A 24,978-nucleotide genomic window follows, 5' to 3' on the forward strand; every position below is an offset into this window, starting at 1 on the left:
GGTGGTCCCACCGTGCAAGAATCGAAAACCTCTCAGCAGCTGGGTGTAATTTTGAATGGTTCTCTCTCGGTGGCTTGAAGCCAGCCAGTGAGGGGTGCGTGGCAAAGATGGGATGAGAAAACCTGGTGGGGGCCGGTGCTGAAAGACTTGAACCTTTGGATCCAACCGGATGAAATGCTTCCCCTGTCTGATCCCGGGTGTGTTTCTCTGTTAGGCAAAAAAGACTCCACAGTCTGCTCTGACCCCCGAGAAAACAGGGGAGTAAACCTGGAGATGAACGAGGGGCAGGCAGATGAATCCAAGCGACCCTCCCCCTTACATGAGGAATCCAGGCGGGCTGCAGTGTGATAGCTGATCGAGCCAGTAATCTGCATGGTAACGCCAGCCGCCCACCCAGCCCTGTGACTGGCTTGGCTCACAAAGGGCGCGTCTACACTGCACCGTTATTTCGAGATAGCGAGTGTTCTTTCGAAATAACAACGCGAGCATCCACACAGCCGTTCTGTTATTTTGAAATGATTTCGAAATAACGGACGGATTATTCCGAAATCTGTAAACCTCATTCTGCGAGGAATGACGCCTCTTCCGAAATAGCTGTTTCAAAACGAGGCGTGTGTAGACGCTCCACCGCTGCTATTTCCAAATAGCCCCTCACCAGGGCCATTCTAAGTTATTCCTCCCCAGTGCCTCCCGGGGCTCCAAATCGAGATGGCACATCTACATTAGAGAAGCTTGCCTCGGACTCATTTTGAGGCTTCCCTGCAGTGTAGATGTGCTAGTTCGAAATAAGCTATTTTGGAATAGCTATGCTGGAATATTTCGAAATAAACGTGCAGTGTAGATGTAGCCACATTGTGGGGTCTGGCCATGCGTTGGGTTGCCAGGTGTCTGGTATTGACCTGGACAGTCCGGTATTGTAGGGTTGCCAGGTATCTGGTACTGACCTGGACAGTCTGGTATTTTCGCCTCCTGTCCGGTAAAAAAATTCAGAAAATTCAGCTGGGAGGCGGGGCTGCGATTGGCGCTGGGAGCCGCTGGTTACGTGCAGAAGCCAGGCGGGGGGAGTGGCTGGGAGTCCCGGCCCCGCCCTGCCCCACCCGGCTTTTGCGCATGACCACAGGGCTCCTAGCGCCAATCGCACCCCACCTGCCAGTTAGTCCCCCGCCAGGGTTCCGTCCAGCGCCCAGCGGGAAATTCAGAAAATACCGGACATTGCACATGTCTGGTATTTTCTGAATTTTTCTGCCAGACAGACAGTGCAAATACCGGACTGTCCGGTAGAAAACTGGACACCTGGTAACCCTACTGGCAACCCTATGACACACTCAGAAACTGGGCCCAGCCCCCAGTTCCTCCCACCCCCTTCCCCCATGCTCCCAAACTCCCACCCCTGGACCTCCTTGTCGAAGCAAAAACGCTCCTCTCTATTTAGGCAGCTAACAAACAGCTTTATTAATTAATGAAGCACAGCATGAGCTAAACGTGGTCCCAGCAGAGCCGGGCCCAGTAAGGCTGCTAATACAATCAATCCTAGTATCTTTATACCCTTAACCAAACAGTCTGACGTCAGGGCATCCAATTACAGAAATCCTCAATTAAACTTGGAAAAACAAAGCCTTATCAACAAGATGGCGGACAGGTACGAGGGAGTACCTCTCCTGTCCCAACCAGCCCAATTAACACATACCAATAGCCCATCCTGTAGGCCTCTTCTCACGGGGTGACAGAAAGTTCACTCTGGTCTACGTGCTTGCGAGAAAAGCTGAAATGGTTTCTGTTATACAAGATGGCTTCTAGCTAAATATAAAATGGTTTCTACAACTCTCCCCTTTTAGCCTTTTAAAGGCTAACCGTGAAACCATTTTACATCTCCATTTCCATTAAAGTATTTATGTACATTTCTTGTTCCTTTCTCTGCTCATCATATTTTAACATCATGAGTTCCACATTCCCTTTGGTAAGGGTCTGTCTTGTGTTTTCCAGAATACAAGAAATACAGCAATTGATTAACAAGAAACAGCAATAAGCACAAAAGAATATAGCCAATACTAAAACTACACCTTGCAGAATCCAAGCTCCCACATGTCCAAACCAGCCTCCCAACCAACCCCAGAGAGTCCAGTTTTCCTCCTGTCTTAGGCTTTCCACAGTTCTTTCAATCTCTGAGGCATCTTCCTTTACTTTCTTGCTGGTGTCAGTGATACACACAGCATTCTCTTCCCACTAAGGCACAAACCCCGCCCTTACTAGCTAGGACGTAGTCTAGGGCCATTCGGTTTTGGCTTTTTCCCACCCTGGCTCCTGAACCATTACATGTCCAGCAGTACTTTCCAATTGGGGTCAGGGCTAGGAGGATATACCCTGGGTTAGTAAACCCTTTATCCTGCCAAGTATCATTTGGCTTTAGTTCACTAAACAGTGTGCCATATTTGAGTGTTGTTTAGTGGGACTGGAATTATTGGGATACCTACTTCTGAATGTACAGGACTGTGAGCACATATCCAGCAACCTGTGGAATTAAATTCTTGGGAAACTTGGTTCATTAAAAGCATAAATACATTTGAACCATATAGGTTATAACTGCTGGGTATTAAAAACAAGATTAAGCATAAGCTCAACATGAATTGTTTGTCCAGCCGCATGCTGGCTCTTCTTCAGGACTTCGTAGTTTGCTTCACCTGTCGCTGGCAAGTTCTTCTGGGCCGCAGCTGGTACCTTGGCCTCGGTCTCTTAGGATCGTCTGCTTCTGGGCCTGGATTGCCGGTACCAGGCCTGCGCTGATCCCTGTCTATTTCTGGACCTGGGTTTCTGGCACCAGGTCGGCGGTGATCCCCGTTTGCTTCTGGACCTGGGTCTCTGGTACCAGGTCTGCGGTGCTCCTTAGTGGAGCCAACCTCTGTAGGGGCTGGAACCGGTTTGCAGTGGGAGGCGTGAATCCAGGCGGGCAATCCCTCGCACTTTACAGCAGGATGAGTGGTCAGAAGGACTTGGTAGGGACCCTTTTACCTGGATTCCAGGGCAGTCCTTTGCTGGTGAACCTTTACGCAAACCCAGTTTCCTGGTTGTAGTTTATGACACAGCTCAGTCGGGGCCTCTGGGAAGGCGTCCTTAACCTGTGAATTATAAGACTGTACACACCTCATAAATTCCTGTCAATACTTGACTATGCTTCCTTTAACAAGTGTGGCATCAGCCAGGTCAATGTCTGGGCTGCTTAACTGTTTCATAGGTCGGCTACATGGAATCTCATGTGGACTGAGTCCAGTTTTCCAATTCGGAGTGGCTCTCATGCTCATTAGGGCAATCGGGAATGCTTCTACCCATGTTAAGCCAGAGTTCTCACATATTTTAGCAAGTTTGTTCTCTAAAATCCTGTTTCATCTTTCTACTGCTTCTGTGCTCTCCGGGTGTCGTGCACAGTGCAGTGCTTGTCTGATAGAGTAGTACTTTGCCAGTTTTTGAACAATTTGTCCAGTAAAGTGTGTACCTTTATCACTGGAGATGACAAGGTGTATTCCCCATGCTGGGATGTAATGATTTAGAAGTTTCTTTGCCACTGTGATGGCATCAAATTTCCTGCAGGGATAAGCTTCTACTCATCGCAGAAACAAGCAAACAATAACCAGCACATATTCAAAGGATTGACAGTTAGGCAATTAAATAAAGTCCAATCGTAAATTCAGAAATGGTCCCAAAGGCGGAGGTCTGGTTTCCGGAACTGTCTTTATAGGTTTACCCACGTTGTGGGCTTGGCAGACAAGGCAAGCCAGACAGTAATCTTTGGCTGCTTGGGAGAATTTGGGAGCAAGCCAATTTTGTTTTAACGATTGCTACCATCCCCCCCTTTGCCAACGTGCAACAATCCAGGGAGCACGGAGGCAAGGTGAGGTAGCAAGACCACTGGGGCAACAATGCGGCCATCAGAGCTGCACCACAAGTGGTCTGGGTGCAAGGTGCACCCTGCCAGTCAACAAAGCCTTATCAACAAGATGGCGGACAGGTTCGAGGGAGTGCATCTCCTGTCCCAACCAGCCCAATTAACACATACCAATAGCCCATCCTGTAGGCCTCTTCTCATGGGGTGACAGAAAGTTCACTCTGGTCTACGTGCTTGCGAGAAAAGCTGCAATGGTTTCTGTTATACAAGATGGCTTCTAGCTAAAGATAAAACGGTTTCTACATCCTGCTTACCTGATTCTGCAGGGAAGCTCCCTTCCGGCTCGACCAAGTAAGCAAGATGGCCGCCAGCAAAAAGCCCTTTTTTTTTTTGCTCAACAACTTTGGTCTCCCCCCCCTTTTTTTTCCCTCAACAGAATTTTTTCCCTGGTGGTTTGATTTTTTTGGGGGGGAGGGGTGTTCGGTATTTTTGGCTAAACCATCTGGCAACCTCGCCACATGGCTGGTGACTTTGGCCTCACCTGCTTGTCTGCATTTGCAGTAATAAATAAACCTCTATGACAGCCTGGGGGCCGCTGGTTATGCCAGCTCCGGCTTACACCCGTCTCATGCATCCAGACTGAAAGGGGCCGGCCCAGCCGTGAGCCCATGCAGACAGGCGCTCTCCTTTTCCACCCGGCAGGCAAGTGGGTGGAGGGATCTGCTGTCAGCTGCCTGAGGCCTGGCAGGCAAAGGACAGGAGCCTGGAAGAGCAGGGACTCAGTGCGGAAGATGCTGCAGCAGGCCAGGGTTCTACCTCCTCCTTCTCGGGAGGGGACCCCACGTCACTGTCAAGCTGCCTGATGGGTCAGTGTCCCCCCAGCTGGATCAACTCTGTGCTCAGAACCCTGCGGCTGCCTCTTCCCAAGATGCATCAGGGCAATGGGCTTAAATTGCAGCCAGGGAGGGTGAGACTGAACATTCGGGAAAACTTCCGCACTGTCAGGGTGGGTAAGCACTGGAATAAACTGCCTGGGGAGGTTGAGGAATCTCCCTCCCTGGAGATATTTACCGGGTCTCCTTCATGCTCTGGTGTCACAGGGAACAAATTGAAATGCCAGCCAACCTCTTAAAAAGAGAACGGAGACTGTCAGATTCTCAGGGGTCCCCGGAAAAAAACCCTCTAAGACTTGATGCGCACATAATGAGTGATCCAGCCGTAGACCTGGAGGGCTCAAAATATCCAGTACACTGTTCTCTATCACTCTAAAGCATTCCCCAGGCAGAGAGGCCTCCCACTTCCTGTCCTTGAAGCTACGAAAGTGAATCTGTTCCTGAAAAGCTCCCCTTAAGGATTGAAACCCCGGGACTTCCTCTTCTCCAGTTCTCCTGGTAGGGTTGCCAGACGGTTTCAACAAAAATACCAGACATACTTGACATGACATCACAACCGACATTCCATCTTATTTTGAAAATACCGGACATTTCTATTTTCTCATTTATATTTTCCAGTGCTTTTTTTGTTTAAAAAAAAAAAAAAAAAAAAGGTGCCGGTACTCCAGTGGAAAAGTTATTGAGCTCTAACTGGAGGTGCCGGTACTGCATCTGGAGGTGCTGGTACTGTGTACCGGGCAGAACCATCACAAAAAAGAGCAGTGAAATTTTCTCAATTTGTCTCCCGAACAGAAAGCTCAAATACTGGACTGTCCGGTTCAAAACCAGACACCTGGCAACTCTATCTCCTGGCCAACCAAACCTTGCTGGCAGTGGGTTAGCTCTTATCGCAAGCTCTCAGAGCGGCTGCGAACGCGCCGAGTTCTCCCTGCACCCGGTCCGCATTGCTTCGGAGCAGCTAAACATCAAAGGATGACGGAGCCACCTAGCCCTATGGCTGCGGAGCAGACAGGAAAGGCCAGCCGGGCCAACAAAGGCAAAAATGGCCTTTAATCGCGAATGCCTCCGCCCAGACTCAAGTGGCAGTTTCAGATTAAATTAGGACGCCGGAGCTAACCTTGCGGAGCAGAGCCCGGCTGCCCGATAATAGTCTGGAATGTCTGCAGGGCCAACCCACCCCTGATGAATAGCACCGTACACCGCCCGCTATTGGTGGGGGTTTGCGTCCGAAGGAAACGACCAATTATGCATTCTGTCTCCTGAAAGGCTCCGAGCTCTCCCGCTCCATCGCGGGCGCTCAGCAGCCGGGGGAAATGGCGCTTTCATTGCCAGCAGATTGTTAACCTGCAGCCCTGCTCCGGTGGGCCCCAGAAAACACCATCGGCTTTTTACTAGGCTCTGGCACAACCAAACCAAACCACCTGGGGCAAGAGAGATGGGAGTAGAGGGGGCAGACTGCTGACCCTCCCCCCCCCAACCTTATCCTTTTTTAGGGAAGCAACACCAGCACGCATGCTACAGCCATCTGCTTTGCTTCAGCACATTTCCCCTTGTTATTTATTTTTTTTTAGCACTGTAACTTTCCTTCCTAACTGTTCTGTAGCGGTTGCTTGCACGCAGGCGGTCTCCGCCTTGTAATTGCCTCAAAACAGGTTGTCTGAACCTTCAGCACGGCGCAGGAGAACAGCCCAGACACGCCGAAGTCAAACAGGCCTCCAGGAATTCTGGCTCCATTTAAAAATAACCATTAGGGCGGAGAAATGCTGCAGACAGCTGTATGCATCACACCCCGCTATCTTCCCCCCTTCCTTCTGGTCTGCCCAGCAAAACGACTGCTCCAGAATTCAGTTCTCGGGATGGGGGGGTGGGGGGTGGAGGTCAATGAATCAAAATCTAGGGACGAGGCTGACTAATGCTTCTATAGGAGGATCAATTTTAGGAGTTCAAACCCAGCTTTCCGTGGGATCCCACATGCCCATCTCTGTACAAGGAATTCTTTTAAGCAGAGACCACTCCCCACTCCCCTTACAAAAAGCCTCAAATGGAGCATAAATGTGGACATGTTTCCAATGCGCACACTTGCCAGAAAGGGGAGATAAAAAACAGTGGGAGCAAGTTTCTTTTCACCTAGGACAGCGATTGGTTCCGCTGGAATAACACTGATCACACATATTTGTATAATTAAGGTAGCACCCAGTCATTAATCAGGTGTGAAGAGTTTCACGGGGCTGCACAGGCACCGGAAAACATGTTCCCTATTTTCAAGAGCATGCAAATTAAATTCAGACCAGATGCAACCCGTGGGTGTAGCAAACAACAGGCCAGAGAGAGGGGTTGCGGTGGTAAGAACATGAAGTCATAATATGCATGGCTTGGGGGGTTCCAAATCACTTGAGACCGCTTTGTTTTTTGTTTACAGCTCGATACTAATCAAGAGAGTAAATGCGGCACTCTCTCATCCTCCCAAGGGGGAGTGTTACGGTTAATGGGGGCGGAGGGAGGCTGCAAGCCAGGCTCTTGGAAGAATTACAGCAAACTTCTCCAGAACTTTGGAATTAGTCTTGATCTAGACAGCACTCATGGAGCAAGGTCTGCAGCCACTCTCTAGCTGAAATCTAGCATGGGACAGTCGCTAGCTGGGATTTGTGTTCAGTGTGAGCATAAGAATATTTGGTCTCTCTGGCCCTAATCAAGGATTTTTTTTCAGACAAGCAGCTAAGACAGCTGCAAAGACTCCCCCAAATATTTGCCTCTCCCCAGCTTTGATTCCCTATGACTGCTGTGCTGTGCATTCATATTGCTTGCTGGATAGGTTCAGGTACAGCAGTGAATTCCTGCAGGGCCTGCTGGGCAGACACAGCCTTACATCGCCATCTGTTCTGACCCAAATCGGTCGCAAATGACAACTGTGACCAGTGTTCCTTATAAGTGCTTGGGCAGCCACCCGGGGGACATTCCAATGCCACCCTGCTAATTAGCAGAGCACGCACAGCTGCACGCAGCCAGCAGCGTGTCCTTCTAATGGTGGTGCACATCTGCCCATGCCTCAGTGCACATCACAAAATGTATTCTGCACATGAGTGGAAAAAAGCTTCGGAGGGGGAGCCGAGTTAGCCTGTAGCTGGGAAAACTTTAAGAAGTTGGGGTGGAAAAGGAGGAAACACTGCAGCTAACCATTGTTAAAGGAACTTCAGGGGGTAGCCGAGTTAATCTGTTACAGAAAAAAGCAACAAATGGTCTGGTAGCACTTTATAGACTAACAAAAACATGTCTGTAGATGGTATGCCCATTGTTAAAGGAGTTAATCATTGCTCATTTCCAGGTAGGCACGCCCAGGCCACAACTGGCCCCTTGTTTTCCAAGTGCAGAGAGAAAGCCAAGATCTGAACAGTGGAGACTGTTTGCCTCCCTCCACTCCGGAGGGTCTCTCGGAAGCGCGGTAGCATAGCAATGCCATGCTTGTGGGCCTGGAATCCCGCAGGACACGCATCACTGGGGGTGTGGTGACACTGCAAGAAAAGCCCCGTGATGTGGCTGCCATTGGCCCAGGTCAGCTGATTTGGGCTCTCCAGGCTGGGACAGCAGGGCTATGACACTGCAGTGTAGATATTCAGGGTCTGACACCCCAAAGCGGGTGGGGCTAAGAGCCACATGTCCACACTATGTTTAGCCCCATAGCCCGAGCCTGAATCAGCTGACCTAGCCGCTGGGACTCATCCCCATGGGTTTTTATGGCAGTGTAGACATACCCTGAAACACACTGCACGGTGAGAAGAGCAAACCAGACTCTGCCTTCTCCCTTCCCTTTCTTCCTCTGCCCTGTTCTTCCGCCGCTTTTCACCCGCCCAGCGCCTCCATCTTCCTCCCCCCTTCTCTCCCTCGCCACCTGGGGCTTTTGTTCCCTTGGTGGGCAATGTTCCTCGCCGGCCTGTGACAAACGGCACGTCGCAGGGTGCTCAGCTGGGAAGCTGTTCATCGTTCCCTCTCACACAAAGCTCTTCTCATCGCCACACCAGGGAGGGACCTGGTACCACTTGGCAACCAAACGCCTCTGAATGCCCTGGCTGGAAGGGTTCCCGCTTAGCTCCAGAGGCGTCAGAGGGGCGGGCAGTGTGGCTGGAGGTGTCTGAGGGGAGATGGAGACCTATCACCGGGGGGGAAGGATGGGGTGCCGGGGATTTGTCTGCTGCGGGTGGGTGTGTCTGAGAGTGGGGTCAGCGCCATCGGGGCAGGGATTCTTCCTCTCCCCTCAGAATTTAACAAGAGGCTGCCGGTGGCGGGGGGCTCTCTCCAGTAGGCTGCAAAGAGACTCCCCCTCCCTCCACCACAACTCCTCCATTCTCACCCCATTTGTTCCCAGCCCCCCACATCTTCCTACCCTTCTCGCTAAGGCAGTGCCAACCACTTCTAATAACTGACTATTAAATGTGTATTATGGTAGCACCTGAGCGTCCCCGTCCGGGCAGGACACCATTGTGCTAGCGACGAGGAGTCCTGTGGCACCTTATCGACTAACAGGTTTACTGGTGCATAAGCTTTCATGGGCAAAGACCCACTTCATCAGATGCATCTAGTGGAAATTCCAGAGGCAGGTATATATATATACAGGCATAAGAAAAGAGTAGCAATCAAGAGTTAGGCTAGAGATAACGAGGTCAATTCAGTCAGGGAGGATGAGGCCCACTTCTAGCCGCTGATGTGGAGGTGTGAAAACCAAGAGAGGAGAAACTTCTTTTGTAGTTGGCTAGCCTTTCACAGTCTGGCTGCGCCTAGATTGGCATGATCTTCTGGAAATGCTTTTAATGGAAAAGTTTTCCGTTAAAAGCATTTTCGGAACAGAGCGTCTAGATTGGCAAGGACACTTTTCGGCAAAAACACTTTTGCGGCAAAAGCACCATTTTCGCGATCGGGGCTTTTTTGCGGAAACAAATCTGAGCTGTCTACACTGGCCCTTTTGTGCAAAAGCTTTGCCTGAACGGGAGCAGAATACTATTTCCGCAAGAAGCACTGATTTCTTACAGTAGGAAGTCAGTGCTTTTGCGGAAATTCAAGTGGCCAGTGTAGACAGCTGGCAAGTTTTTCCGGAAAAGCGGCTGATTTTCCGGAAAAACTGACTAGTCTAGACACATCCTCTTTGTTTAATCCTTTGTTTAATCTACACAAGAGAGCCACTTCCTGGACACTACGGTGCAAATAAATGATGGTCACATAAAGACCACCCTACAACGAAAACCTACTGACCTCTATGCCTACCTCCATGCCTCCAGCTTCCATCCCGGACACACCACACGATCCATTGTCTACTACAGCCAAGCACTAAGGTACAATTGCATTTGCTCCAATCCCTCAGACAGAGACAAACACCTACAAGATCTTCACCAAGAATTCTTGAAACTACAATACCTGACTGAGGAAGTGAGGAAACAGATTAACAGAGCCGAGATGTGTACCCAGAGGCCGCCTACTACAAGACAAGCCCAACAAAGAAACAAACAGAACACCACTGGCCATCACCTACAGTCCTCAGCTAAAACCTCTCCAATGCATCATCAGTGATCTACAACCCATCCTGGACAATGATCCCTCACTTTCACAGGCTTTGGGAGGCAGGCCAGTCCTCGCCCACAGACAACCTGCCAACCTAAAGCAAATTCTCACCAGCAACTATACAGCACACCACAGTAACTCTAACTCAGGAATGAATCCCTGCAACAAACCTCGGTGCCAACTCTGCCCACATATCTACACCAGCGACACCATCACAGGAGCTAATCAGATCAGCCACACCATCAAGTGTTCATTTACCTGCACATCTACCAATGTGATCTATGCCATCATGTGCCAGCAATGCCCCTCTGCTATATACATTAGCCAAACTGGACAGTCGCTACGTAAAAGAATAAATGGACACAAATCAGATATTAGGAATGGCAATATACAAAAACCTGTAGGGGAACACTTCAATCTCCCTGGACACACAGTAGCAGATTTAAAAGTAGCCATCCTGCAACAAAAAAACTTCAAGAACAGACTTAAAAGAGAAACTGCTGAGCTACAGTTCATCTGCAAATTTGATACCATCCATTTAGGATTAAACAAAGACTGTGAAAGGCTAGCCAACTACAAAAGCAGTTTCTCCTCTCTTGGTTTTCCACACCTCCACATCAGCAGCTAAAAAAGTGGGCCTTATCTTCCCTGACTGAATTGACCTCGTTATCTCCAGCCTTACTCTTGATCCTACTCTTTTCTTATGCCTGTGTATTTATACTTGCCTCTGGAATTTCCACTACATGCATCTGACAAGTGGGTCTTTGCCCACGAAAGCTTATGTGCCAATAAATCTGTTAATCTATAAAGTGCCACAGGATTTCTCATGGCTTTTGCAGATTTAGACTAACAAGGCTACCCCTTGGATACATTGAGCTACCCCTTGGATACATTGAGCTACCCCTTGGATACATTGTGATAGGTGCTGCACAGACACAGAACAAGCCAGGCCCTGCCCCACAGCACTTCCATGCTGCCCACTGACATCTCTGAGCCCCTTCCTCAAGAATGTGATTCCACCTGCTTGTCCTCCTGAGGGGCAGGGCAGGGCTGCCACCCCCAGTGCACGGAGGGGGAATCGAGGCACGCAGGGAAGCTGTGGTACGACAGGGACTCGCGCCCCCCGTCTACCAAGTTGCAGACTGGAGCTCTAACCACTGGGAAGCCCATCCCCTCACTCCCTCTGCTTCCCGCCCTCCTTCCTCAGCCTTTCCCCAGGCTCGGGGCAGACCAGGGCTCCCCTGGCGGAGGAAGTGACAGCAGCGGGCAAAGCCAAAGGGCGACGCCGGGGGCACGCGGTTCGCTCCGCGCCCTCCCCAGAAGCAGCTGCCAGGCGCGGGGGAGGGAACTCGCCCGGCCCACCTTAAGCCGGCAACGCGGGGCTGCTCCGGGATGACCGTAGCGCAGCAGGGGGGTGTGGAGCCCGGCCCGGGGCTGCACCCGCCCGGCGAGCGACCTTAAATCGGGGCGGCCCGGGGGGGCTGTTCCTGCGCCCGGGTACGTGCCTGGAAGCCGCCTCCTCCGTGCTAGGCAACCGGGGGGGCTGCCAGCGCCAGGAACCGGAGCGGGAGCCCGCGCCGCGGCCACACACCCGCCGCAGGGGCCGGGCTGCAGCGGGCGGGCCGGCGAGCGACGCCCGGTCCCCCGAGCCGGCTGCCCAGGTGGGGGGCGCGACGCCTCCTCCTCCTCCTCCTCCGGGGGGCGGCCCTGAGCCCGAGCGGAGCCGGCCCCTTCATGCGACTCTTCCTCCTTTCTGTCCCCGCCAGCCGCCCGCCATGGAGCCCGGCGCCCGCCGCGCCCGCGCCCCGGCCCGGGGGCTCACCTGCCTGCTGCTCCTCGGCCTGCTCGCCTGGCCCGGTAAGTGATGCTGCTCCCGGTGGGCAGGCTGGCGTGAGCCCCCCCCCCCGGGCTCTTCCCTGCTCCCCCCGGCTCTTCCCTGACCCCCGGGAGTGTCTGCCCCACGGCTCTTCCCTGCCCCCCCCCGGCTCTTCCGTGCCCCCCGGAGTATCTTCCCCCCGGGGAGTGTCTGCCCCCCGGCTCTTCCCTGCCCCCCCCGGCTCTTCCCTGACCCCCGGGAGTGTCTGCCCCCCGGCTCTTCCCTGCCCCCCCCCCGGCTCTTCCGTGCCCCCCGGAGTATCTTCCCCCCGGGGAGTGTTTGCCCCCTGGCTCTTCCCTGCCCTCAGTAGTGTCTGCCCCCCGGCTCTTCCCTGCCCCCCCCGGGAGTGTCTGCCCCCCGGCTCTTCCCTGCCCCCCCCGGGAGTGTCTGCCCCCCGGCTCTTCCCTGCCCCCCCCCCGGGAGTGTCTGCTCCCCGACTCTTCCCTGCCCCCCCGGGAGTGTCTGGCGCCCCCCCCCCCCAGCAAGCTTGTCTGTTGATCTTTAGCTGCCGCAGCGCCCTAGCCGGGGAGGGGGCACATTAAAGACGGGGGGGGGCTGTAACTGGGCTGCTGTGGGAGTAACCTGGGCGCTTCTCCCCTGGGTCCACGGGGGTCTGGCTTGCGCTGTGTAATGTGCGTGGTGGTGGGGGGGGGAGGAGTTGATTTTTCTGTAATCTAGAGATTGTGCCACCAGGTAAACACCCCCTGGTCTGGTGAAAACCGGGCACTGGGGGTTCAACTGGGCAGGCTTAGAACTGGCCCCTTGCTGGGATAGCTATAGGCAGCTAGTGCTTGAGGTGAGAGGGGTGCAGGGAGGGGGCACCCCATTTAGCAGTGAGAATTTTGGTGGAGGGCACTGGGATGCTACCACGAGTCACTGGTGCATATGGCTGCTGCGATCTGCAGGCTGGGTGAATTGGTCAAAATGGCACAAATCTGCCACTCGGACTGTGTTTTTTACACACCAACCGGCAGCCGCGAGGGCACGTATACGCAGGACGTGGCTCCTGGTTAACTCCACGTGTGGATAGTCTTAGTCCAGAATAAGAGAATTCACATGGGGAATTATTCGGGAATGTCTTTAAATACATCCTATCATATTCCAAACTGATTTTCATGAGCCCTTTCAGGAAGCTGTAAAACAGGCACCGCTGTCATTGTCTGATTTCTTACACAGTCCTGCTAGTTGCTTTTTGCGAGCCGTACCCTCCTTTTTGCAGCTCAGAGTGTGCAAATCTCACTCACTTTGCACAATCACTGAATGCCCAGTCAGCGCAACTTTCACCACTTTGCATCCGTTTTCTGGCTCTAGTAATCCACCATGAAGTTTGTATCATAAGGGGAATTGCACTCACTGACTTGAAGCTGAGTTTGACCCGGTCTAGGCTAGGTACCCTCTTGCGGCGCAGCTGTGCTGCTGTACAGCTTCCTATGTAGCCATTGTATGTTGATAGGAGAGAGCTCTTCAGCCACTCCAATTAAACGACCCTCAAGGTGCGGTTGTAGCTATGTTGGCAGAATGAGCTTTCCCACCAACATAGCACTGTCCACACCGGCACTTTTGGCAGCAAAACTTATGGCAGTTGGGGTGTGGGGTTTTTTTTCACACCCTGACAGATTAAAAAATTGCCAGCAAAAGTGTATAGAGCCCTGCAATTTGTATTCGTGGGCATCCGCACCTGTGGCTGCAGACATCCGTGGCGCGTTTTTATGGATATGGTTGCGGATACAATTTTTTTTCTCTAGAATGGTGCAAATTTGCAGATAGCCACTTTATAGCCACTCCACACCCGCAGAGGGGGTTGCAGATATCCCTGGACCATTTTTGCAGATGTGAGCACAAGTTTTGTATCCGTGTAGGGCTCTGCTAGTGTAGACAAAGCCTAATCTAGGCACTTGTACTGTGCCTGGCTCACAATACTGACTCTGTCAGATGATTTGTTTAATGCTCACAAAAGACTTTTGAGCTCCGTGGACGGCGCTATCATGGTGCATTTCTTTACTCAATTTGTTTATTTCTCCTGCCTTTTGCACTTCCCTCTTTTCACTCCCTTCCCTCCATCAGTGTCAGTAAAAACTTCCCTCCTCCACCAAGAATAGAACCGTGTAGTTACTGTTGCATTTCGATGGTGCTTCGCTTGCAGCTGAAATGCTGTAATTTTATCTGTATCTCTCAGCATTAAAAACAACAAGGAGTCTGCCGACACCTTCAAAACTCACAATTTTATCATGGCAGAAGCTTGAATTGCAACTCACTCCTTAACCCGGCTCCCTCTCTGACAGCTCTGAGCAGTTAGTTAATCCACCACGGAAGGCCACTTGTGTGACCGAAATCAAGGCCTGGCTTTCTTAGGAAGCCTTTGTATGCTGGAGTAGCGAGCCCACACTAATGTCCAGCCACCTCTAATGCCAGTCCATGAGCCAGGCAATGTCATTGATCATGACTCAAAGGAGACAGTGAGAGAACCTCTCTCTAGTCTGTCAGCGAGAGGATTCTGTGCAAACTTTTCAGGGAGGGGTTCTTTCAACGGTGTCTGTCCATTTTCATACACTTGAATGCACTAGTCTGTGGCCACTGCTCAGTCAAAGGTAGACAGGTTCCCGGGAGAGCTGCCACGAGGTTTCTGAGTGGGTGGGGGGAAAAGACACAACCCAGAATATTTCTTTCCTGCCAAAAAGTGACACCAGCTGCTTGCTAGTAAAGCTGCCCTCAAACTAGAAATTTGCCAAATCAAGGCCACTACTGCCCTTCACCTCCCCAACAACAATTTTCCCGAACCGGGCTGCTTTCTCTGGATCCCATTTATCTAAGCATAAGAGATTCAAATCCACATTTCTGTGGTTCTGCCAGTGCTGTGGAGAAGGGAGTGGGGGAGAATCACAAGTAAGAATTATTGAAGTGAAGAACATTGCCCTCATGAACTACACATGCTTTCTGCTCATACCACTCCTGTGAAATACACCCTTCCTGCAACCCTGCAATCCTGTCTGGGGCCCCATATAGCCCTGTGTAAATATATCTCTAGCTTTCTTTTCCTTTTTCTGACTTGCAAATGCCAGGCTCATTTATAGCAAGCACCTGCTAATTTTCTTAGCTGTGTAGCCTCATTGCAGAGGGAAATTTTAAGCATTGTAGCAGGGAATTATTTTTGGGCTCTTTCTCTAGTTGAAATTATCTCTTTCTAGTGACAGTGACACAGACTGCAAATATTCCAGCCAGCTGTGCATTTCTTTACTAGCGTGAGGTCCTTTCTCTTAGCAACACTCACAGTGCTGCTTCCAGTGTTGCTTTAAATTGCTTTTGAAGAAAAGCTATTTTTATGGCCCAGAATTTAGACAGTCGCTGCAGCTCTCCAGCAATTAAAGCTTAACCCATCCCAACCCACTTAGCATCCGTTACTTGAAAATCAGGAGAAAGAAAAAAATCATGACTCACAAAACAGGAAGTTTTAAACCTCAGGTATCAAAAAACGTACTGGTCTTCTAAGCCAAGCAAAAATCATGATGAGGCGATATGTTGCTGAGGTCGTGGTGTCGGACACACTGCTGTCTCCTTGCTGGGCTAGGAGTATCATTCACTCAAACCTTTGCCACTTCCCCCATTACATATTCTTTCCTGTATATGTTCTGGGCCAGTAAACTGAGGTTTCTTCCACACTTACAAGAATATTGAGTAATGTGATGCAATGTAGTGCTTTATTTAAAAAAAAACAAAAAAAAAAACCACTTTACCAGGATGTAAAATTTCAAGATTAGCAAAGTAGATTACAGCTGTTGGGAAGGGCAGGCCTGATCCTGGACTCGCCCTAAATACTAATTTTTTTAAAGGCATTAAAGGTTTCCTAAGAAAACAGGTTTTCTAAGGAAAGCATCAGTGGTGTACCTGGGAAGTGGTTTGTGGCTGACTGCGTGTTCATTTGGGAGAGGCATCTTGCCTTTCAGCTGTGGATCTTGGCTGTGTGCACGCATGGGTGTGATGCGGCAGAAGGAGCTCATGATCTCGGTCTCTGTGCCGTCTGCGTGTCACAGGATCGGTGTCTGACTCAGTAGCTGTGTAGCACAGACTAGTAGATGAAACTTTCCAAACAGCTTCCCACTCAGTGCCTCCGCGCTGTGCCGTAGGAGCCTTCGTGAACGGGGAGGGGTGAATTTTGGCCTGATTTTTAAATCCTGCTGGGTTCAAGAAGCTCACCTGTAGCGGTGCCTGGGTTCTGCTTTGGGGAGACAATGCAGAGGGGAAGAGATTATGGAGAAGTGGGTTTTAATAGTGAGAAAAATAACGAGAGGAAGAGAAAATGTCCAGTCACCAAGGGGTGGCGGGGAATGGCGTTCCAGCCTAAACTTTGCATTTTCTTTCTGGTAAGTTGAAGTGATGTTAAATATCAGTTCATTGAATAGTTGAGTAACCTCATGAATTCTTATTGGTTAGTCGACTACTTTGTAGTACCCGAGGGAGGGGCTGGCAGCCAGTGCGCTCCAGCCCCACTTCCGAGGAACCCCCTGCCACTCCTTGCTGCTGCCGCTGTGTCAGAGGCAGCAGTATGGGGTGCCAGGCAGAAGCTGGTCTGCAAGGGGAGCCAGTTTACAAACCAGCCCCCGTCGTAGACCGGCTGCCTGTCGCCCCGTGCTTCTGCCTCTGATACAGAGGCAGCAGCACGGGGTGGCAGCAGCCCCTGTCGAGGGATGAGCGAGGGGGGGGTGGTCATCTGTTCTAGACCCGGCACAAGCCAGAACTGAGTTGGGCTGCCTGCTAACCTACCTCCTAATACACTTTAAATGCAGAGCCGCAGTGAGGGTAGGTCCCGGACAAGCCAGGACTGAGCCAGGTTGCCGACCAGGGGCGGGTAGAATAAATGCATGTAGTCTATAGTATTAACCTATACGCTTTTGCTTATCGGTTAATCAACTACACTACTAGGTCCCTAGAAGATCTGAGGAAGTGGGTCTGGCCCACGAAAGCTCATCATCTAATAAACCATCTTGTTAGTCTTTAAAGTGCTACAATGTCCTGCATTTTGCTTCAGCTACCCCAGACTAACACGGCTACATTTCTATCACTATTCTGGTATGCATAGAGGTTTTCAGCTCAGCTTCCTCTTTTCTCATAGTGCTGAGGGCGGAAAAAGACTCACACTGATAGTTCAGAGACAGCTCCAAAAACTTCCAGACCTAATACTGGACCAAATACATCCCCTGAATACTCCGCTGACACCTTTAGACTTGTGCCAGGAATTAATTAGCCGGCTATGTCAATAGACACACAGAGAGAGGCCCATTTTGCACAGTGACAGCTGGGCACTTGTAAGATGTGTGATGTAAATACGCCTAGTTGAAGCTAGGAAATGCTAACATGGCAGATCACATCAGACGCCTGCATGCTAGGCATATCCTGCAAACGCGTCTGAGCCATTGCAGTGCATCTTCATATCTGCAGTAGCTTGGGTTGGACCTGTAGAGCAGCCGGGTCATGGTAGGTGATGGAGAACTGGCAGATTTGGGAGATTGTGTGTGGGGTGAAGGCCAGATGCAAAGGCAACATTTGAAATACGTTCCCGAAGAGGGCACGGCTGTGTTGCGTTGACAGAGACAACTAGGAAACCGAAGCCGCCAGATGAATGCCTGGCAGCCAACAGCAGGGATGGTGTGAAGCAGTTTGTTTCACAGTTACACTGATGGTTCTTTGCAAAGTGCCAGCTCCAGCTGAAGCAAACAGCCACATCACATGCGGTGACCTCGCCAGCTGCGACAACAGAATGGGCCGTCCCGCGACAGAACGTGAGTCGCCCGTCGGACTCCACAACAATGAACAGACTCGTTCCCCGCATTCTCTCTCCGGTTAGACACTGACGGCCACTCGGATGCACATGTGTGGCCAGAATAGGGCTGGACGGGGGTTGGACTAACTGCCTGAAGATCCCAACTTCAAAACACAGATGGCTTGAGCTCCCAGAGCACGAAGGGAAGTTTCGAGAGCTCTGCCACTTCCTATCCATGCCAAGTAGCCTGAAGATGGGGGGGCGGGGTAGGGAAATGCCATCCCAACTGAAGATTATGTATAGTGGGTTTCAACACACTGTGACCTAACAATTACAGTTCAAGGCCCAAGTTCCTTTCCCTAGGCTACAACTACACCACAACAGTATGTTGACTTAAGCCATGCAACTCCAGCAATGTGAATAACGTAGCTGGAGTCAACATACTTTTAAGTCAAGTTACCACTGGGTCTACGGTCCACTGGGCGTTGACAGAAGAAACCCTCCCATCTGCTTCTGTTACTCTTCTCATCCAGGGTAGAGTAACAGGGTTGACAGGAGAGTGATCTGCAATCGATTTGGTGGGTCTTAACTAGACCTGCTAAATGGCTCACCCACGGACCGATCTCAGAGTATTGATCCAGGCTATCGTTTTGCTGTTGGTGTAGGCCTAGTTTTGCTGGTGTAAATCCAAAGTAGTTCCATTAGCATCTATGGAGTTACTCTAGATTTACGTTGGTGTACCGGAGATCAGGTTATGTACCTCTGGAAGTCTGCCTGTGCAAGGGAAAGAGATGAGCAACATGCAACTTGGCTGAATCACATCCAGACCAATAGATGTCTGTTCTCAGGGCTCCACAGACCCCCCCAGGATTCGAGCGCAGGCACTTCCCCCATCTTCCTCTTCTCTGGGTACAGTGCATGCCTTTCCGAGAGATCGACAGATGGTGAGAGGGAGGAGGAAGAAGAGCGCTCTCAAATCCATTACACGCTGTACATTCGACTAGCCTACACATTCCCTCTGCCTTGGGCTCCTGCTATCGACAGGTTCATTCCTACTGGGAAACTTTATCTAGGATCTTTCCTCTGGATGTAGTAGAATTTTGTTTTGCTGGCTGATGAGAGCAGCAGGAAGCTGTTTCAGACAGTTGATGCAACGTTGGAAACTTCCCCCTCTTTGGCAAATGCGATTGAATCAAATATTGCTGTGGCAAGCATGATGCAGAAGGGAAATCTCTTCTCTGCAAACTTTCGTTGGAGAAATGCTGATACAAATGACAGGCTGTGGCGAGCATTTAGTTCCACTCCGGCGGGTTCTCCTCAGGGCCCCGTCCCCCGGTCAGGTTGTACCGTGCTGCCTGTCAGTATGGGAACCTAGATAAAATGGGAAGATCTCCAAGGCAAACTGCCACATGTCTACACTAGGAAACTATTTCAAAATTATTAAATTCCACTTAACTAACTCCTGATTTAACGAATTTGAAATAGCGTATCCTCGCTATGGGGAAGCATCGAAATGAGTCCAAGGCAGGCTCGGTTAACGTGGAGGCACTGCCTCAGACTTAGAGTCCCAGGAAGCACTGGGAAGTAATTCGTTCGAATGACTCTTATTTTGAAATGGTGGTACCGGAGCGTCCACGCTCCCATTATTTTGAAATAAATCGTTCGGAATTAGCGTGACTCCTGATGAAATCTGTACTCCTCTTTTCGAATGAATTAGCCCATTAGTTCAAAATAACGGGCTTGGTAGTGCGGACAGTCCACTTAAGAATTCGACCTAAGGGGAGCTCTTTCGAATAAAGTCCTAGTGCGGACCAGGGCTGAGAGTCAGACCTGCGGGAGAATTGCTGAGCTGGGGTGCGAGTGAACGTTGGGCTGGGGAGGTGGACACCTATGTTCTAGAACTCTTTCAAGAAGAGGCTCTAGTCCTAGAAGTTGACAGTATGATGGAAACTCTTGTTTTTATAGTGGAAGCTGCATTCCTTGTTACTGCCAAACGATCGTGGCAGAGAACAGCTGTGCTAGCCTATGAGGTCCGTTTTCAAAGCAATTCGTGTGCGCCGTGCTAAGGCCCAAATTTAATACTACTTCTATTGTACTAACTGTAGACTTGTTGCCATGGCTTCTGGGAACAGTGCATATATCTACGCCTGACTCTTCGCCAGCAGTGCTAACCGTCCCCCCAGTTCTCCGTCCCAGCCTCTAGGTTTCCATTTGAGAAATGAGCCTCCAGTCCAGCCGATGAGTAGTCAGAGTGACAAGCCTGGCATGATTCTGGTGCCAGTTTGTGATGGCGTGTCGGGGAGCCCCCGACCTTGCACCCCCATGCTCAGCCAGATGTGACTCTCAGCCAGTCAGAGTAGGTTTTACTGCTTCTCAGGGACACAGCGCAGCATGAGAGCGATGTTAGCTCAAACACCGAGAGCAGATAGCCTTATTCCTCGCGGGGGGGGGGGGGTGGGGAGGGGCGGGACTCACAGGCCCCCTTTCCTGCTCTGTCTGCTCTCCTCATCCTACCAGCCGGGCCTGCCTCACCCCCACAGCCACTCCTCACTCGCCCCAAGCAGCCCCGCCTCCTCCATCATCCTCCTTCCAGGCCCAAGGTGCCATGTGCTGTCGCCTGGGCCTCAGGAGGTGAGAGACTGCACATACTTCCCCAGTGTGTCAAACCCAGCCTCCCCCTCCTCATGCAGCCAGTGCTGCGGGCCTGGGTAAACTGAGGCATGCACACTCCCCCGCACAGTGTAACTACAGAGCAGCATAAGACAGTAGGATCACATAGAACCCCATAAGACAAACGGTGAATGCAACACCAGAGTGAACATAGGATTACAAAAGTAGACAGCACCCCCACTACGTCACACAGCTCCATGGCAGGGAGCCATCCACCAAGGGCGCCCTAGCTCCATGCCTCGAGAGCGTATGTTATGGCCACTTCTTGCACCACAAAGAGGGGAGTGAACCAGAGACCTCCAGAGCTAAAAGCCAATGCTCTCTAGAAATTTATATCCTCTTCTACACTCTCCAACAAGTTACACATCGCTCTAGTTCAGAAAGAGGGCACCAGAACTGATGGAGAGGTATGGAACAGGTCTCAGAGGAAGAGAGATTAAAAAGACTGAGACTTTTCAGCTTAGAAAAGAGGATACTAACAGGGGGTATGATAGAGGTCTATAAAATCATGACTGGTATAGAAAAAGTGTATAAGGAAAAGTTAGTTACTTGTTCCCATAACCTAAGAACTAAGGATTACTAAATGAAATGAATAGATAACAGGTTTAAAACAAACAAAAGGGAGTTTTTCCTCACGCAGTGCAGTCAACTTGTGGAACTCCTTGCCAGAGGATATTGTGAAGATCAGGATTGCAACAAAGTTTAAAAAAAAACTGAAATGCATAGAGGTTAGGTCCATCAATGGCTATTAGCCAGGACAGGTAGGAATGGTGTCCCTAGCCACAGTTTGTCAGAGGTTGGAAATGGATCACAGGGAGGAATCACTTGATTCCCTGTTCTGTTTACTACCTCTAGGGCCCCTGGCATAGGCCACTGTAAGAGGGCAGGACACTGGGCTAGATGGACCTTTGGTCTGACCCAGTCTGGCCGTTCTTATGTAGTGACTGTCAGCGAGAAACTCAGCCGGTGTCACCCATTACAGAGATGCCTAGAGAAAGGGATTATTTGAGAGAGGTAAGACAAAGACCTGCATGAAAAACAGCCACTAGTGAGGTGGGAGAGATGCCCCCTGTGTTTCAAGGCGATTGGTTGGTGCCGTGATTTACAGAAATGGAACAGGCGCTGACAATACCTGCATATGCAGCAGAGCTGAGTGACCGTTTCATGGCAGAGAGTTGACATGCGGCGCTTGGCCTCCCTGTGCTCGCAGACACGGTTGTGATGTCCTCGCGCGCGGTGGCTGTAGGATTCTTGCTGCTTTTTCCTCGTTGAATTGATTGGTTTGCTGTAGGGATTCTACCGTCAAACTTCAAGCTGTTGCGTTTGCTCAGAGGGTCACAAGCCGCTCACCATGGATTCTATTTCCTGGGAGACTGTAGGCGGCTTGGAGAAGCTGGTGGGGGGAATTGCCTCGCAGGAGGCAGCCGGGGGGTGGGGGTGAGAGTCGATACTGCAGAAAGCTTTGGGATGAGGATCTCTTACTTTCAGGGTGGCACAAGCCTTGCTTCAGGGAAATGAGGCTGTCGGAGATACTGGCGCAGAGCAGAAATGTAACTTTCCCTGTGTATGCACACCAGTAACTGCCTGTGTGCAGACTTCGCTAGGACGGACCAGTGTGGTGAGATGCTTATCTGGGCTGCTTAGCGGGCGGTGTTACAGGAATGCCCTATCTGATCTCCTACGCTCAGAGATCAAGTGCCAAGATGCACAGCTCATCTGTGTCAGCTCTTCACAGCCTCCGAGCTGGGTTCTGGGGCTTGAGGAACACTTGTTCCAAATTGGGTCTTACAAGGAGGAGGGGGGAAAATTGTTCTCCTGGATCTCTGAGGATACAGCAAGCAGCAATGGGCTTCAATTGCAGCAAGGGAGGGTTAGGTTGGACATTAGGAAAAACTTCCCTACCTGGCAGGGTGGATAAACGCGGGAAGAAGTTGCCTAGGGAGGTTGTGGGATCTCCATCTCGGGAGATATTTCAGAGCAGATTAGATAGGCATCTATCAGGGATGATATTCTAGACGGTGCTTGGTCCTGCAGTGAGGGCAGGGGGCTGGACTTGATGACTCTCGAGGTCCCTTCCAGTTTTAGTGTTTTGTGATTCTATAGCATTCTTTCTGCAGAGACTGTGCAAATGCACTAGGGATGTAATAGGATAGTTGATTAACCAATTCACTGATAAGAAAAAGTTTATAAGTTAATGCTACATGCATTTCCCCCAGTCCCCCGCCAGTAAATTTTTTAGCAGTCTGGCCAGCAGCCCAGTTCAGTCCTGGCTTGTGACAGCTCTGGGACCCATACTTGCTGCGGCTCTGAATTAAAGTGTGTTAGGAGCCGGGTAGGCAGGCAGCCCGGCTCAGTTCCGGCTCATGCCATGTCCAAGACCTACCCCCACTGTGGCTCTGTATTGAAAGTGCATTAGGAGCTAGGTGGGCAGGCAACACAGCTCCGCTCTGGCTTGCAATGGGTCTGGGAGTGCCACACACCCCTCCCCAACAGGGGCTGCTGCCACCCTGCACTGCTGCCTCTGTATCAGAGGCAGCAGCATGTGGCAACAGTCAGCTGGTCCATGAGGGGAGCTGGTTTTTAAACTGGCTCACCTCACAGACCAGCTCCTGCGTGGCACCCTGTTCTGCTGCCTCTGATACAGAGGCAGCAGCGCGGAGTGGCCAGGAGGTCCTCGGAAATGGAGCTGGAGCGCACTGGCTGCTGGCTCTGCCCCCAGGGACTATACAATAGTCGACTAACCGATAAGAATTCATGAGGTTACTGGACTATTCAATTAACCGATTTAACATCCCTAAAACGCCCAGCTTAAAACTGGCTCTCTGCCCATGAGCACACGTGCGGCTTGCTCACATTTGCTTTCTGTGAACATCCATTTTCACGTGGCTCTGAATGGCTGGCTGCTTTGGAGCAGTGATATCCGTGCTACTAAGGGAGGTGGGTCTGAGTCGAGCAGCTGATTGTGTGATGTCTTGCTTCACAGGCATTTACAGCCGAGATTAATGTTCTCTCCTTACCGCTCATACGTGCCCCAGTCTCTCCACTAAGCAATTTTCTGTCCTTTAGAGAATTTCTCTCCCACCCCAAAGGGACACTGCAGAGAGGGACACTGCTGTGCAAGGGTATCTGAGAAACGCAGCGACAAAGTAACATTGAACGTTGTATGAGCCCAGAAATACCAGACTGGCACCACTCACCGCTGCATGAAATGCCTGCCATACTGAGCTTGCACATTCTTCATTCCCAACGAGCATCTGCTGACATGGGAGGTTTCCACCTTTCAAACGTTGTGGGTTTTGGACACAGTTGTGTCTCAATATCAAAGTGCTGACGCTGCACCAGCCCCGTTCTGTTTTGGGGAAATATCAATGTGCAGATGTTCTTAGACACATCCAAACCCAAAGCAACCAACCAAAAATGGTTGTTTTCACACAAATAACCTCTGGAACTCACTGTCACAAGAAATATTGATGCCAAGAATTTCTCAGATGTCAAAGGCTTGAGACTGTAGATGCATAAACAATGGGTTACGGTAGAGGAGACCAATTATTCACGATAAAAAGCCTGTTGTGGCAGGACCTCAACCAGCCATTAAGTAACAGGGTCTAGTGGTAAACTTCCCCTCTGGTAAATCATTGCATAATTGTCTAGCACAGGGTGTCTTGCACCATCCTCTGAAGCATTTTGATATTGGCCATCATCAGACATCACGGTGGGAAAGTGCTTAGCATTATACTGGTTTTAGCCTAGCTGCAAGTTCCCTGTGCTGAAGAAATCATCTGGCCTCTACAGCAATTGTGAATCCCTTTACTGTGCTGGAGCAATGCAAAGAGAACTCTTCACAGGGCAATACTGAGTCCAAGTCTTTCATTTTCTGGTGGGGATATAATTTTCTGGGGATATTTTCTGGTGGGCAGTTCCTGCACGACAGACAATTGCTGGATTCAGGCAGCAAGAACAGACCTTACTGTGAAATGTTGTTTAAAAGCTCATCACAGCTAACACTAAGCATTTCCTCAAGCGATAACTGCTTTCAGATTTGGTTAAACAGAACTTAACACCATTTGTTATAGTGTCATCTGTTGACTCCCAGTAATAATGTGGTAGGCAGTGATTTACTCTAACTGTGAGTGTCATTAACATCCACAGAAGCTGTGCAACTAAATTACATTTCCCTCCATGCAGCATTTAAAAATGTAACCTTAACCAACGGCATGTATAGAAGTCTTGTTCAATTCAGTTTCAAAAACTATTGGCACAGCAAGCGTGACAAGTGTTGCCCAAACTAATACATCAAAGTGTCTGTGTAGGGTACCAAAACATCTCTACCTATATTGCTGCTACTTCTACGTGTCTTCTG

At 50.6% G+C, this 24,978-nt stretch overlaps 1 protein-coding gene and 1 long non-coding RNA gene across 3 annotated transcripts in view; one reads left to right on the plus strand and one right to left on the minus strand.

The window, feature by feature from the left end:
- LOC142818827 (uncharacterized) overlaps positions 1 to 15,854 on the minus strand; it is a 53,823-nt gene extending 37,969 nt beyond the window's left edge. Inside the window, exon 1 of the long non-coding RNA XR_012896466.1 lies at positions 15,629 to 15,854. This is a non-coding gene — a long non-coding RNA (uncharacterized LOC142818827). The remainder of the gene's footprint in view (positions 1 to 15,628) is intronic.
- Positions 11,538 to 24,978, plus strand: part of LOC142818822 (tyrosine-protein phosphatase non-receptor type substrate 1-like) — a 36,602-nt gene continuing 23,161 nt past the window's right edge. Inside the window, exons 1-2 of one of the 2 annotated variants that reach the window (XM_075900913.1) lie at positions 11,538 to 11,978; positions 12,084 to 12,174. In XM_075900913.1, the coding sequence (XP_075757028.1) occupies positions 12,093 to 12,174 (82 nt within the window). In that variant the 5' untranslated portion in view covers positions 11,538 to 11,978; positions 12,084 to 12,092. The remainder of the gene's footprint in view (positions 11,979 to 12,083; positions 12,175 to 24,978) is intronic. The other variant, XM_075900912.1, reaches the window with a different exon arrangement.

Source organism: Pelodiscus sinensis, chromosome 18 (assembly GCF_049634645.1).
Source record: "Pelodiscus sinensis isolate JC-2024 chromosome 18, ASM4963464v1, whole genome shotgun sequence".
Taxonomy (NCBI): Eukaryota; Metazoa; Chordata; order Testudines; family Trionychidae; genus Pelodiscus; species Pelodiscus sinensis.